The sequence below is a fragment of the Pelobates fuscus genome, chromosome 3 (assembly GCF_036172605.1).
Source record: "Pelobates fuscus isolate aPelFus1 chromosome 3, aPelFus1.pri, whole genome shotgun sequence".
NCBI classification, from domain to species: Eukaryota; Metazoa; Chordata; class Amphibia; order Anura; family Pelobatidae; genus Pelobates; species Pelobates fuscus.
This window is the reverse complement of record NC_086319.1, coordinates 29,235,228-29,247,291: the sequence shown is the minus strand read 5'-3', so window position 1 is coordinate 29,247,291 and position 12,064 is coordinate 29,235,228. Positions and strand designations below refer to the sequence as shown.

General features: G+C 40.7%; 1 protein-coding gene across 1 annotated transcript; it reads left to right on the top strand.

The window, feature by feature from the left end:
• Window positions 1–4,438: 4,438 nt before the first annotated feature.
• On the top strand, window positions 4,439–10,316 carry LSM8 (LSM8 homolog, U6 small nuclear RNA associated). Its single transcript, XM_063445091.1, has 4 exons — window positions 4,439–4,546; window positions 5,486–5,526; window positions 6,917–7,044; window positions 10,060–10,316. Exons 1-4 carry the CDS (start codon window positions 4,516–4,518, stop codon window positions 10,148–10,150), a joined length of 291 nt encoding a protein of 96 aa, XP_063301161.1. The 5' UTR covers window positions 4,439–4,515; the 3' UTR covers window positions 10,151–10,316.
• Window positions 10,317–12,064: the final 1,748 nt, after the last annotated feature.

Sequence of the window (12,064 nt, the reverse complement as noted above, 5' to 3'; positions counted from 1 at the left end):
ACGCATCTTGCGCTCTTCCTCTTTCTTACTTTCTGATTCCCTATTCATGTATACTTTATTTGCTACCTCCATTAGTTGGGTGATGGACATTCCTGCAAACCCTTCTAACTTCTGTAGCTTGCGCTTAATATCTCCGTAAGCTTGGCTGACAAAGGCAGAGTTTACCATTCGGGAATTATCAGCGTCTTCCGGATTAAAGGGGGTATACAAGCGGTATGCCTCCAATAATCGGTCATAAAAGACACTGGTCGCTTCATCACTTTTCTGAATCACCTCAACTGTCTTCGACATATTAATGGCTTTCTTTCCTCCGGCTTTCATGCCAGCAATTATAGCATCTCTATAGGCTTTTAGGTGACGCATATCTGCGCCATTAACGTTCCATTCGGGATCGGTATTTGGATAATGAGTTGCGGCCCATGCTGCTGGATTGGCTTGATTTAAAGTACGGGCTTCTTCCTCCAGTGCTTTAATGGCCGCTTGATTAATCCTAGTCCTCTCCTCATTATTAAACAATGTCATTAATAATTGCTGGCAATCAGCCCAAGTTGGATTATGTGTCTGAACTATCGAGGTGAACAGGTCGGTCATGGCTTGTGGTTTCTCAGTATACGAGGAATTGTGGGTCTTCCAATTCAAGAGATCGGTAGTCGTGAACAGGACATAGACGAAGACTGGGTCAGCATACACCATTTGACCTGTGGCATCAAGATAGGCTGACCCAGGATTCAAACGAAGAGGCATCTGATAATGTTTGAGTCGTTGGGTACCGGTCAGTTGTCGGGTTAGTATAGGGCTACGTGGAGGGGCGTCGGTTAGAGGTTCCGGTCGGGGGGTAGTAAGACATGAGGATGTAGAAGCTTGATTTTGGGGAAGGTCGGTAAATAGAATATTCCGAGCCGGGCTAAAAGAAGCCTGACCGGAAGCTTGAGTTGGCGCCAAATCAGGATACATGGTTTTAGCGGGGGTTGGTACCGGAAGGGGAGGTTTAGTAACGGGTGGGATGGATTCTGAACTGGAGGAAGAAGCGGATGTGGATGGGGACAACGGGCGAGTGGGTGTGGAACTTCCTGTACTTGTATCACTTCCCTCTACAGGGAAGTAAGGGGGCGGCATAGGGATCTCGGACTCAGGGGGCGTGTCCAAAATGGGCTTAACGGTGGTCCTAGTGGACAAACAAGTCCTGGCCACCATGAGGCGACATTGCTCCTCGTGGCATATCCGGATCCATCTTGGCGAGTCGTTTACGGCCTGCCTCCAACAATCAATGTATGGAAACTGTCCGTAAAGTTCAGGCCTACCTGATACAGCCACGTGTACACGCTGTACCAGATTTGGATCCAAACTGCCACGTGGCGGCCATGCCGCGACCAAAGTAGGCCACTCCCTAGTGCACAAAGTGATCAAACGTACAGAAGACATTTTAACCCCAAAATCACATTTTGTAAATCCCTTTTTAAAATTCTTCACCATACAACCTAAGGGATCCAAAATCGTCGACTCCGACGCGCCCATACTTATCAATGGAGCGTCATTGACAACGAATGCTATACACACACTCTATTCAACAGTCACACCCGTTTCTTCCGGCAACAGCACCACGTGGTACAGTTACCAAGTGAAACGTACACAATAACACGATAAAAACACTCAGGGAATTCCCGTACACACACAGCTTTTACACCAGTCACTAAGTAATCAATATTATGCCCTTTGGCGAAACTATACAGTCACCCACGCTATAATTCTCTATATATGAATTACCCGTCTATAACACACCCCAGTAACATCGTCTTTTACAAATAGTAGTTACAGTACGGTTAGCATAGGTCAAAGTACAATTTAAGGTCACAATACAATTATTAGTGGTTATGGTGTTAGACATGCATTAGACGACAATGATTAGTACTTATATACAATGTCAGTAAATATACAGGGTTATGGTACCGTGCACTATAATACAGCAACACACTATTAACACTCTCGCTAGACGGCTGAGCTCGCGCTATCTAACAAGATATACACTTTACTAACAATCTTTAACACATATACAATCCCAACTAAACTATTGGCCAGTACCTTGATGGACTACCTAAAACTATCTACATCCGTTTTGGTTAGCCACACTGCCCAAGCACCACATATAGCGAACTAGAGGGCGGAATTTACAACAGAACCCTTTTAGTCTTTCTACTCTATCAATAGTCTAGTGGGTTCCAAATTTACACGCCTTCCCACTTAGCCAAGATAGGTTGAGATCTAGCAAACGATAATGTACATCAGAGTCTGCTTAGTCTCCCGGTCCCTCCGACCTAGCGAACAAATTGTACACCCTAGAACGCTAGTCTAGACAAGACACCGGTGTCCGGCTAGGGCTATTTACACAGAACCCCGCCTGACTCCAAACCAAATCAAACGGTCTTACTAAAGAGCGTTCGATTGAGCGGTGCGCCTTCGCTCCTTCCCTCCGACAGAGGGGGCAGATTCCATACACAGATTTAACCCCTTATGGGCCTACCGCACAATCGGTATACCCCTAGTGGGTCCGCCGTCTAAAACAGCGGTCGTCTTACCTCCTCGTTCCTGAACCTGAGTTCACACTCATCGACGGGGACACCCCAGCACTTACTACGTAGAGGCCGATGATCTCCTGGACAACAGACCAGTGGCGCCGAGACGAAGGGAGGTCCACGCAGAAGTTCAGGGGTGCAGCCGTAGAGAACGTGGGCAAAGATAGACCATCTCACGCCTCTGCTTCTCAGCTACCGTTGAACGATGAGCTTCCCGGCCAATGCACCAAATGATACCAGAGAAACTGACGGAAGCCAAGCACAGAGAGATGGACACAGGTTTCTTCAGGAAGGAAGAGATTCTTTATTCGGTTCACCGATCAGGACTCAGAGGGACTAATGTCACCAAAATACAGCAAGTTCTGAGCCCCGGACAATAATGCAGGCTCCTTATATAGGCATATAACTCCTCCCATATTAAGCTCCACCCGCACATTCTCTTGACCAATCAATACAAATAAGAATTAACTTCCTGCTTGACCGCATGGCCTGTCCAGCACAATGGAGGAGGGGAATACTACATCCTGTATTCTCGCACATGCTCCGTACACTACTGATCGTATCTTGCCACGTGCAACCAACTGATCGATACATCAGCATATGCACGTACACATGCCACGTGGTAATCTCGGCCTACTAAATTTATTTTTACCGAGATTCCACCACAACTATAGTTTCAGGGACACAAACATGTATTCCTGACACTATAGTTCTAATAGAGATATTTAGACTCCCGGCCCTCCTGTCACAGGAGTAACTCACCTTTCTTCCAGCCCTGGGCAGGTCTTGTCTAGCCCCATCTCCTTGGCTGAGATCATCAAATTTGATGATCTCAGCCAATCCAATACTTTCACATAGGAAAGCACTGGGAGGCTATTGCTAATGCACATTGTGCAGCGCTGACCCAGAAAGCACCTCTAGTGGCCGTCTGAGTGGTGTCCTAAGGCAGTAATGTAAACACTGCGTTTGCATGTAAAACCCCAACGCATTGTACATACTAATGCGAGCGTGGCCAGTGCTGCGCATGCGCATTAGGTCTCCCGCGGAGAAGAGGCAGAGCCTGACTATACTGTCCCTTTAATTATGCACATTAGCATGGCCGGTATTTATTAATTTATTTTTTTTATCCCAGAAAGGGAGGCAGGGCAGTCGTTTTATCCCTAGGCAGAGCAGTCGTTGAGGGTATTGCAAACTATGAAAATACGCCATACGGTGACAGAGCCGCTTTGCGAAACTGAAGCCGTGTCTTTAAACGGTTAAATCCCTCTCTGTCCATAAAAATAAACAAATAAATAATAAGAGGGTAAACTTATTAAAATTTTAATTTAAAAAAATGTAATTTAAAAAAAAATTAAAATTACACATAGGAATAAAAATTTTAATTGTATATGGACCTTTAGCCCCCTCCCCCCAAAAAATCTAAATAAAAAAAAAAATACATTATAAAAAAAAAAAAATGTCAATAAAGAGAAATATATATAAAAAAATCAATAAAAAAAAAAAAATCTGGCTGTGACAATAAGGGTTAATTTAGGGGCTTACTAAACCCCGCCCCCTTTTGTTACTGTTCAGAAAAAATTTACTTTGTTTTATTCATGACGTCACTTACTTACCCCAAACCCCAAACCCCCAGCCTACTGAGTTCTAAACCAGTTTGACATTTTGTCTCCATTACATGAGCCATTTTCCTGGAGACAGCCGCCATGATCTCCAACGGGTTGGTCTCCGAGTTAATGGCCGACGTCGCATAATCCGTCCTCACCGTAACCTGGAGACACTCGACAAAAAAAGAGCTTAAAAAAAAAAAAAAAAAAAAAAAAAAAAAAAAGGCAGTTGTTTTTAATTGGTCTCCGGCAAAGGGGCGGGGCCTCGAGCGGTGTCGGCGTTTGATGACGTCCCTGATAGGCGCTGGACTTGTCTCGTGGATTGTGGACCAGATAGAAACATGACCTCAGCCCTGGAGAACTACATCAACCGTATCCTTACTGGAGGGACCTCATGGGGGGGGTCTCATAGGGGGTCTCATAGGGGGTCACATAGGGGGGGGGGGGGGGGGGGGGTCACTGAGCCCCAGTAGGGGAGCTGCCAGGACCCCTCTTCCTTAATTCTCATTAATTACAATACATATAATCGCCCCCTGCCCCCCATTAATATACAGAATTAATTTAACAGTTGGTGTTTAATATACAGAATTAATTTAATAGTTGGTGTTTCTCCTTTAAACAGCAGCCATGATATCTGTGATGTAACCCATAACATACTTTTCTAGTTGTTTTTTTCAAATCCTGAACTATAGATGTGTCCAGGGAAACGCTAATAAAGGGCTAATTTGTCCCCCACTGCACTCACTGCAGATAACTTTTTATAGTTACTCATTAGCTGCTGAAAGAAAGATTGAATAACTATTAATGTATGTACCTGGGTACCATTTAGCAAAATGCTGCTGTTTTGTGCCTTTATTAATTATTTTTTTTTTTTTTTATGTAAAAGGTACAAGATGTCAAACAGCAGTGCAGATAATGATCCAAAAAAGTGTGAAAACAAACAGGCATACAATATTAGAACTCAGAGAATTGCAGTAACATTGTACAATGTGTGGAGGTAGTATGTAAAGCTTCATATATAGATAGTAACAGTAACCACGCACTGTGGTCTTTGTGCATTCATTTTATGTGTTATATGATATATAAATAATAGGAAAATAACAGTGTTTTCTGATAAAAGCTTCCCTCGCAAGCTCCAGGTGATTTGATAGGCACGGGTCGTAAGCTTATCACGTTTGATGTCCGTTAACCAAAAATAATATTTTAATGGGTATACTTAAATTCTTCTTATAGGTCAGTATGCTTTCTATGATGAGGTTTTTGTATAGCTTTGCTCCAGTAATAATAAGACTTCCTTGACAGATGATTCAGGAACGGTTGCGGTCATTACGGCAGATGGAAGAATGATTGTGGTATGATACATATAGTTATTTTGTTAATCCAATGTTTTTTTGTTTTCTTTGCACACTAATGACCACATGTTAATGTGCTGTCCTCTCTTTAACATTTAATCTGTGTTGCTGATGGATCAGACCTGTCAGTTTTCAGTCTTTTTTAGCAATGGGAGGCAGACCAATCACAAGGTGTCAATATTTATGTAATCTTTAAAAGAACACTTCTTGTGTAATGATTGTTTTACAATTATTATTATTTATTTTTTTTAAACTTACATGACCTGCTAAGCTCTCTGGACATGTCATGTGAGTTAAAATAAACCCTGCAGTATGTTTCCTATCAATTTCAACACATTACCCGAAGCATTAAGGGGTGGCAAATTCTCCCTTAACACTAACGTGAAGTAGAGATAAGTGTGTTTACTTACCTCTACTGCATTAGTCACTGAGAAGACCCTTCAAAGGTATTTATTGGAACAAGGAGCAGTCACTTGTAGAAAAGTGATGATTCCACTTAAAGGGACACTATAGTCACCAGAATAACTACAGCTTATTGAATTTGTTCTGGTGAGTAGAATCATTACCTTCAGAGAAAATTCAGTGTTTACATTACAGCCTAGTGATAACTTCACTGGCCACTCCTCAAATGGCTGTTAGAGATCCTTCCTGGGGCATGGCTGCCTAAAATGCATCCAAACATTCAGTATCTCCTCTCTCTGCATGCAGACACTGAACTTTCCTCATAGAGATTCATTGATTCAATTCATCTGTATGAGGAGATGCTGATTGGCCACGGCTGTGTTTGAATCATGCTGGCTCTGCCCCTGATCTGCCTTTTTGTCACTCAGCCAATCCTAAGGGGAAGCACTGTGTTTGGATCAGGCTACCACTTCTGATGATGTCAGCAGACTGCTTGTTTTTCTGAGTCAAACTGCATGCAGAGTTACAGCTTCAGGCTTGAATACAGTAAGATTTTGCTATATTTATGGAGGCATGAGGGGCCCAGGGGGACTAGATGGTGGTTTTTACACTAGGGTCAGGAATACATGTTTGATCCTGTATGTTTGATACATGTAGTGATCCTTTAAACAGTTTTTTCGAATCTCACATCTCTTTATATAAAAATGTTTAATGGAACCACACCCTTAGTAGAAAGCACAGCTATTAAGTACCATTATTTGGAAACAGAATCATAAACAATGGGATTGTTCCAGTTGTCTTTTTAAATGATGTTTGAACATGTCTTTTGTCGTGCCAAGATCCCTTCAGTCTTACATATATTCTGCTTTTGGAGAACCAGCCTTTAATTTTTAATATGTGACACCCTTAGAAATGTAGAGGTAACTGCAGTAATATAAACTGATATTTACATTATTTTCTAAGACATATGTTTGTGTGTTTATTTCAGGGAACTCTCAAAGGCTTTGATCAGACGATTAACTTGATTTTGGATGAAAGTCATGAAAGAGTATTTAGTTCTAACCAAGGAGTGGAACAAGTTGTGCTGGGACTGTACATTGTAAGGGGAGACAATGTGTGAGTATTCTTACCCAGCAAAATGACTTCTGTTAGAAATGGATGCCTTGCTGACTGGCCGATGCTGTGCTTTGAAGTTATTTGAACAGTGGCCTCCTTATCTCTTCTGTTCAGCATAATTAGTTTATTTACCATTGTTTGTCCTTTATTTGTTGGTTTTAATAATTTATAAAATATTCTACCAGGAAAGATACATTGCGATTTCTCTTGTTTTCAAGTATGTCCTGGGTCCACAAAACATCGCATTGATACAATAGGGTACACTAAAATACAAAAACAATATTAATACACAATATATACAAAATGTAACATAGAACAGGTAAGAAATATATAATCAACCATGACACGTGCAATCTGTTTTGAGGTATGTAGAGAGGGATCTCTTAAAGGACTATAAGCTTTACCTTTATTTATAAAGCCCCAATGTATTTCAGATATTTCCCACTGCAATTATGTGAAATAAATTGGGTCTTTATAAATAAAGATAATAATAAAAGTAACTATTCTATGCAGTATTGCAGTTCATGTAGAAATACTATTCTGAATCCAATCTTGTTCACATTTGTTTCATGTTATTGTTTTAAAGGAATACACCAAATCCTTAACTCATTTCAGCTTGCCGTAGTACTTTATGGCTTTTAATAGAATGCCCCTTAAAAGTTCCCCCCCCTTTTTTTATTTTTATAAATTCTTTATTTTTGCAGTGTAACAGTAAATGTAAAGAGTAATATAGACAAACAACAATGCTTATCCAACTATGTCCTGCACTATTTTTGTGTTATAAAACATATAAAGGTGAACAGCGCTAAAGATCAGAAAATGTACATACGTTTAGTAGAAATACTGGCCAGCGGAGTAACTTAAAAAAAGAGAAACAAAAATACAAATAATGGTACAGTATGTATGAACGCTATAATTCCACAAGAACAAAGGTGTTATATTCACACTCACACTTTGAGGAGCTATATCAGCTCGGTGTTAAGAGCCTGGACGGAATAATCCCCGTCTATGGATTTATATACTAGAGCAACGACCTGCTCTAGTTTGGAGAATTTTAGGTGGAATAATCCCCACCTCGGGATATAGTGGACCCAGGTATAGCAGCAAAGCAGTATTAGATAGGAAGGAGGACAAGAGAAATGACTGGATAGTTTAAAAAATATATATACTTTAATACAATAAGTAAAAAGTGAATAATAAACTATAAAACCAGTCCTGTATAAAAGTCCAAAATTCTTCCTCACTTGACGCGTTTCGCCGAAGCTTTCTCAAAAGTGAAAAGTCTCATTCACTTTTGAGAAAGCTTCGGCTTTCTGTATTGTATTTTTGTTTCTCTTTTTTTAAGTTACTCCGCTGGCCAGTATTTCTACTAAACGTATATACATTTTCTGATCTTTAGCGCTGTTCACCTTTCTATTTTATCTGTCCATTTATCACAAGGTAGAGGGAACACCTTGTTGGTGAACTGCTGCTCACCCTTGAGAAGAGAGCGCTTATTACTCTTTTGCATTTTATAAAACATATGTAGTAAACAAAATAGATGACATGTCCGATGGCATAGTGAGTAGGAAACATCAAGTTTATAGAAACGCTTGTCTAGGACATGAAAGTTACTGCAAAATATAATGCACAAAAATTTGCCGCTGGAGATATAGAGATTAAATATGTGGCTCAACAGGCTATTGAAAATTACAACGGTATAGAGTCTTCCAGGCACCCCTCTGTCCCCCTGATGAGTCACGGTGTAACTTAAGTTGCACAAGTGAAGGCAAAAGGAGCCAAAATAATACACAAGAAATTCTAAGAAAAACAGAGCTCTACAGGAAGATTCATAGGTGACATACCATTAGCTGCAGATATATCGCAGCAAAATATAAAATAAACTGCACTCGTTGAAATAAGCCAAAGGGGGTGCTACCAGGCCAGGAGCTAGCACAATCCTGAAACAGTAGATTTCAAGTGGAAAAAGGAAGGTCCAGGCACTCATGCTCAAAAGGTAATATTTATTTGGAAGACCGTATCCAGCAAACCTTTGACCCAAATTGGTCTTTGTCAAGTGAGCTGCAAGCTTGACTGCAAAAGGTCTAGTTCCTGTTCAGCCTATTCACTTCTGGGTCAAAACAAATTCCTGCTCTCGCTGGCTTGTCTTTGGGGAGAGTATCCCTAGTGGTTGCAGTCCGCTTGGGTGTGGAGGTGGACCCATTGAGAAAGTCGATATCTATCCCGGTGGCTTAGCTGTTTGGGTAGGTACTGGATGCTTCTCCTGTAAACGAAGGCCTGTTAGTGGGCAGCACCCAACTTCACCGTGATGATCTGGGTGTCTTCACCTTAACCAGTACTTTCTGCCTCTAAGTATTTCACTTCTCTCTGGCGTCTCATTGCAGACTCCTGCACAGCCAATCTCTTCAGTCGCTTGGTTACCTTCCTCCTGAATTGTTTGTAAATAAAGCATCAAGCTTGGTGAAGATATGTTTGCTCACTACATGAGCCTAGCATACTCAAGGCATCTGCCATTTTTGGTAGCACGCTGTGGTTTCAGAGTTCTCAGATATCACCAAACGGTCATTGAGAGCATGGGTCCTCCAGGGTGAGGACCGGGATCACCCCCACCAGACCAGCAAAATAGACATAAATGCCGCTATCAGCCATTGCACAGTGGTCTAGCCGAATTTCTGACAGAATATAAGTGCCCCAATGAGTTACTAATAATTAGGAAACCGTTTAAGGGCTCTCGCTTAGAGAATCCAATCCAGCCAGCAAGGCGGTCAAGCCCTGCCCCGCCCCTGATGTTTTATAAAGCTACAAAGTTCCACCCTCTAAGCTATAAATAAAACAGCCAGGAGGGTACACTTACAATGATTGCTTTATGTCCCAGCTCGAAGCAGAGCAAATATTTTTAAATGTTCAACAATAAACGTTTTCTGCATCTAAAAGTGTCCGTAAAGGCATTTTAATATGGTTTGTTATATTGTCTATCGCTTTGTAACACTTTGTTTTTTGTCTCCTTGTTTACAGGGCAGTTATTGGAGAAATTGATGAAGAGACAGACTCTTCATTGGATTTAGGAAACATCCGAGCAGAACCTCTAAATTCTGTTGTAAATTGAAGAGAATTGGGTGGGATGGTGTATAAACCTTGAGCTATATATTACTTGATGCAATATTTTTTACAAATGTTAACTAATTGGAAATCCTTACCCTATTTACATGTTTTATTGTGAATGTGTTCTAGTTTGATATGTAAATTAAAGTGTTTCTACGTTTTTGTTTTAAGGCTGTTTTGTTCATTTTACCCCAGTTATATGTAATTATATTTGCTCCTCTCATGGTATTTTTATACAATGGAATATTATTTAGAAGTCCTATTGTCCTACCAACAGTGCCTCAGAGATAAATGTATCTATACTTACCTTAGTTGCACAGTATACACCAGTACATGTTTCTGGGGTACAGGCAATGTTTGGCCTAGAGAGGCAAGTACACATGAATAGCATTACTTTGCACACAAAATGTATGGATCTCTATGTGGATGACCCTACTCAGACAGCTGACAGGTTCTACAGATGGAGGGTGTTGAGCCTTAGAAACATTCCTACAACCTCAATCTGACATTTGTAGCACAATAAAGGATTTATAGAGGTTTTTACATACTTAAGTGATGCAACCTATTTTCAGTAATGACAATGTGGAAGTGGCTGCAAGGTGAAATGAGACAATGGTGTCACATATTTATCATAGTTTTGCTGCCTATAAACATCCCTGTAAACCAGAAAAGGCATGGAGATTGAGACCACCCCAAGCACAAACCCATACAGTTCCTGCCTGCTTCCTCTACCAACAACCAACGGCTTTTAATCTGCAGAAGAATGATCTGCTTGTTTGATGCTTTTTATAGTTGCTGTGTGTATTTTATTTGGTGTCTCTGACTTTAACAGGAGGTCCCTGATGAAGTCGTTCGTGGACGAAACACGTAGGACCTGGTACAGCACCACTTTATTGTGCACTTCGGAAATTCGGTAATTTCGGAACTTCGGCAATTCATCTATTCGGACATTCGGAAGTACCCGAATGTCCGAATTGCCCGAAACGAATTGCACATGTCTAATTGTTATGCTGTATTCATAAAAGTAAAAACTACACAACCAACTGGACTGTAAAAACTGTACAGAACCAGCTCTGTAAATACTATTTTCGAGGAGGTAGCAGCAAGCTTCAGGTAAGTATGTATTTTAATCATTCAAATTCAACACAACTCCACAAGTACAAAAATGTATAGAGTCACATTAAAATGTCAGCTTTTAAAGGGAAACCATCATTATAGGAATGTTATATTGGTTCTCAACTGGAAAGACAGTAGCACTATTAAAGGTCTTTCACAATAACAACATACATAACATTGGGAGCTATACAGGTTGCATTGATGTGGAATGTAGCAGAGGGGGAGTACCTGACTTCTCGATGCTATGGACTATAACTCCCATGAAGCACCACATGAAAAACCCTAATCTTAAACAACCCCTAAATCTTACCCAACCGTTAGCCACCTTATCACTGCCCTTAGCCCTAGATGTGAATAATAAAAGCACACTGTAATGCACTAGATTTAATCCGCGGATATTTCACCAACGCTCATACAAAGCTAAACTTGATATTTTCACAGCAACATTTTACATGCATACCGGATATATGCGTTCGATTTCAGTTCTTTCCTGTAGCTAATTGTGTCATTTTGTTCTTTTGTTTTAATAACAGGTCATATGAGATCATTGACATTTTCACACGTGTGTTAGAAAATGCCCTTGAAAACAGAGCAAACTTGCCAAAGCAATTGGTTTTCTGACTTTGATGTTGTCAATATCCCTTTCATAAGCAACCCTATAGTCATCAGAACATCTACAGCTTAATGAAATTGTTTTGGTGAGTATAGTCAGTCCCTTTAGTTTTTTTGCTGTAAACCCTGCCTCTTCAGAGAATGGGCAATTACAGCCTAGGAACACATCTAGTTGTCACTCAAGGCGCTT

What these genes read in the sequence shown, in the direction of transcription:
- LSM8 (XM_063445091.1), top strand. Translation starts at nt 4,516, where the DNA reads ATGACCTCAGCCCTGGAGAACTACATCAACC. An exon ending in CCTGGAGAACTACATCAACC is followed by an intron (nt 4,547 to 5,485) that starts GTATCCTTACTG and finishes CAGATGATTCAG; the next exon opens with GAACGGTTGCGGTCATTACG. An exon ending in CAGATGGAAGAATGATTGTG is followed by an intron (nt 5,527 to 6,916) that starts GTATGATACATA and finishes TGTTTATTTCAG; the next exon opens with GGAACTCTCAAAGGCTTTGA.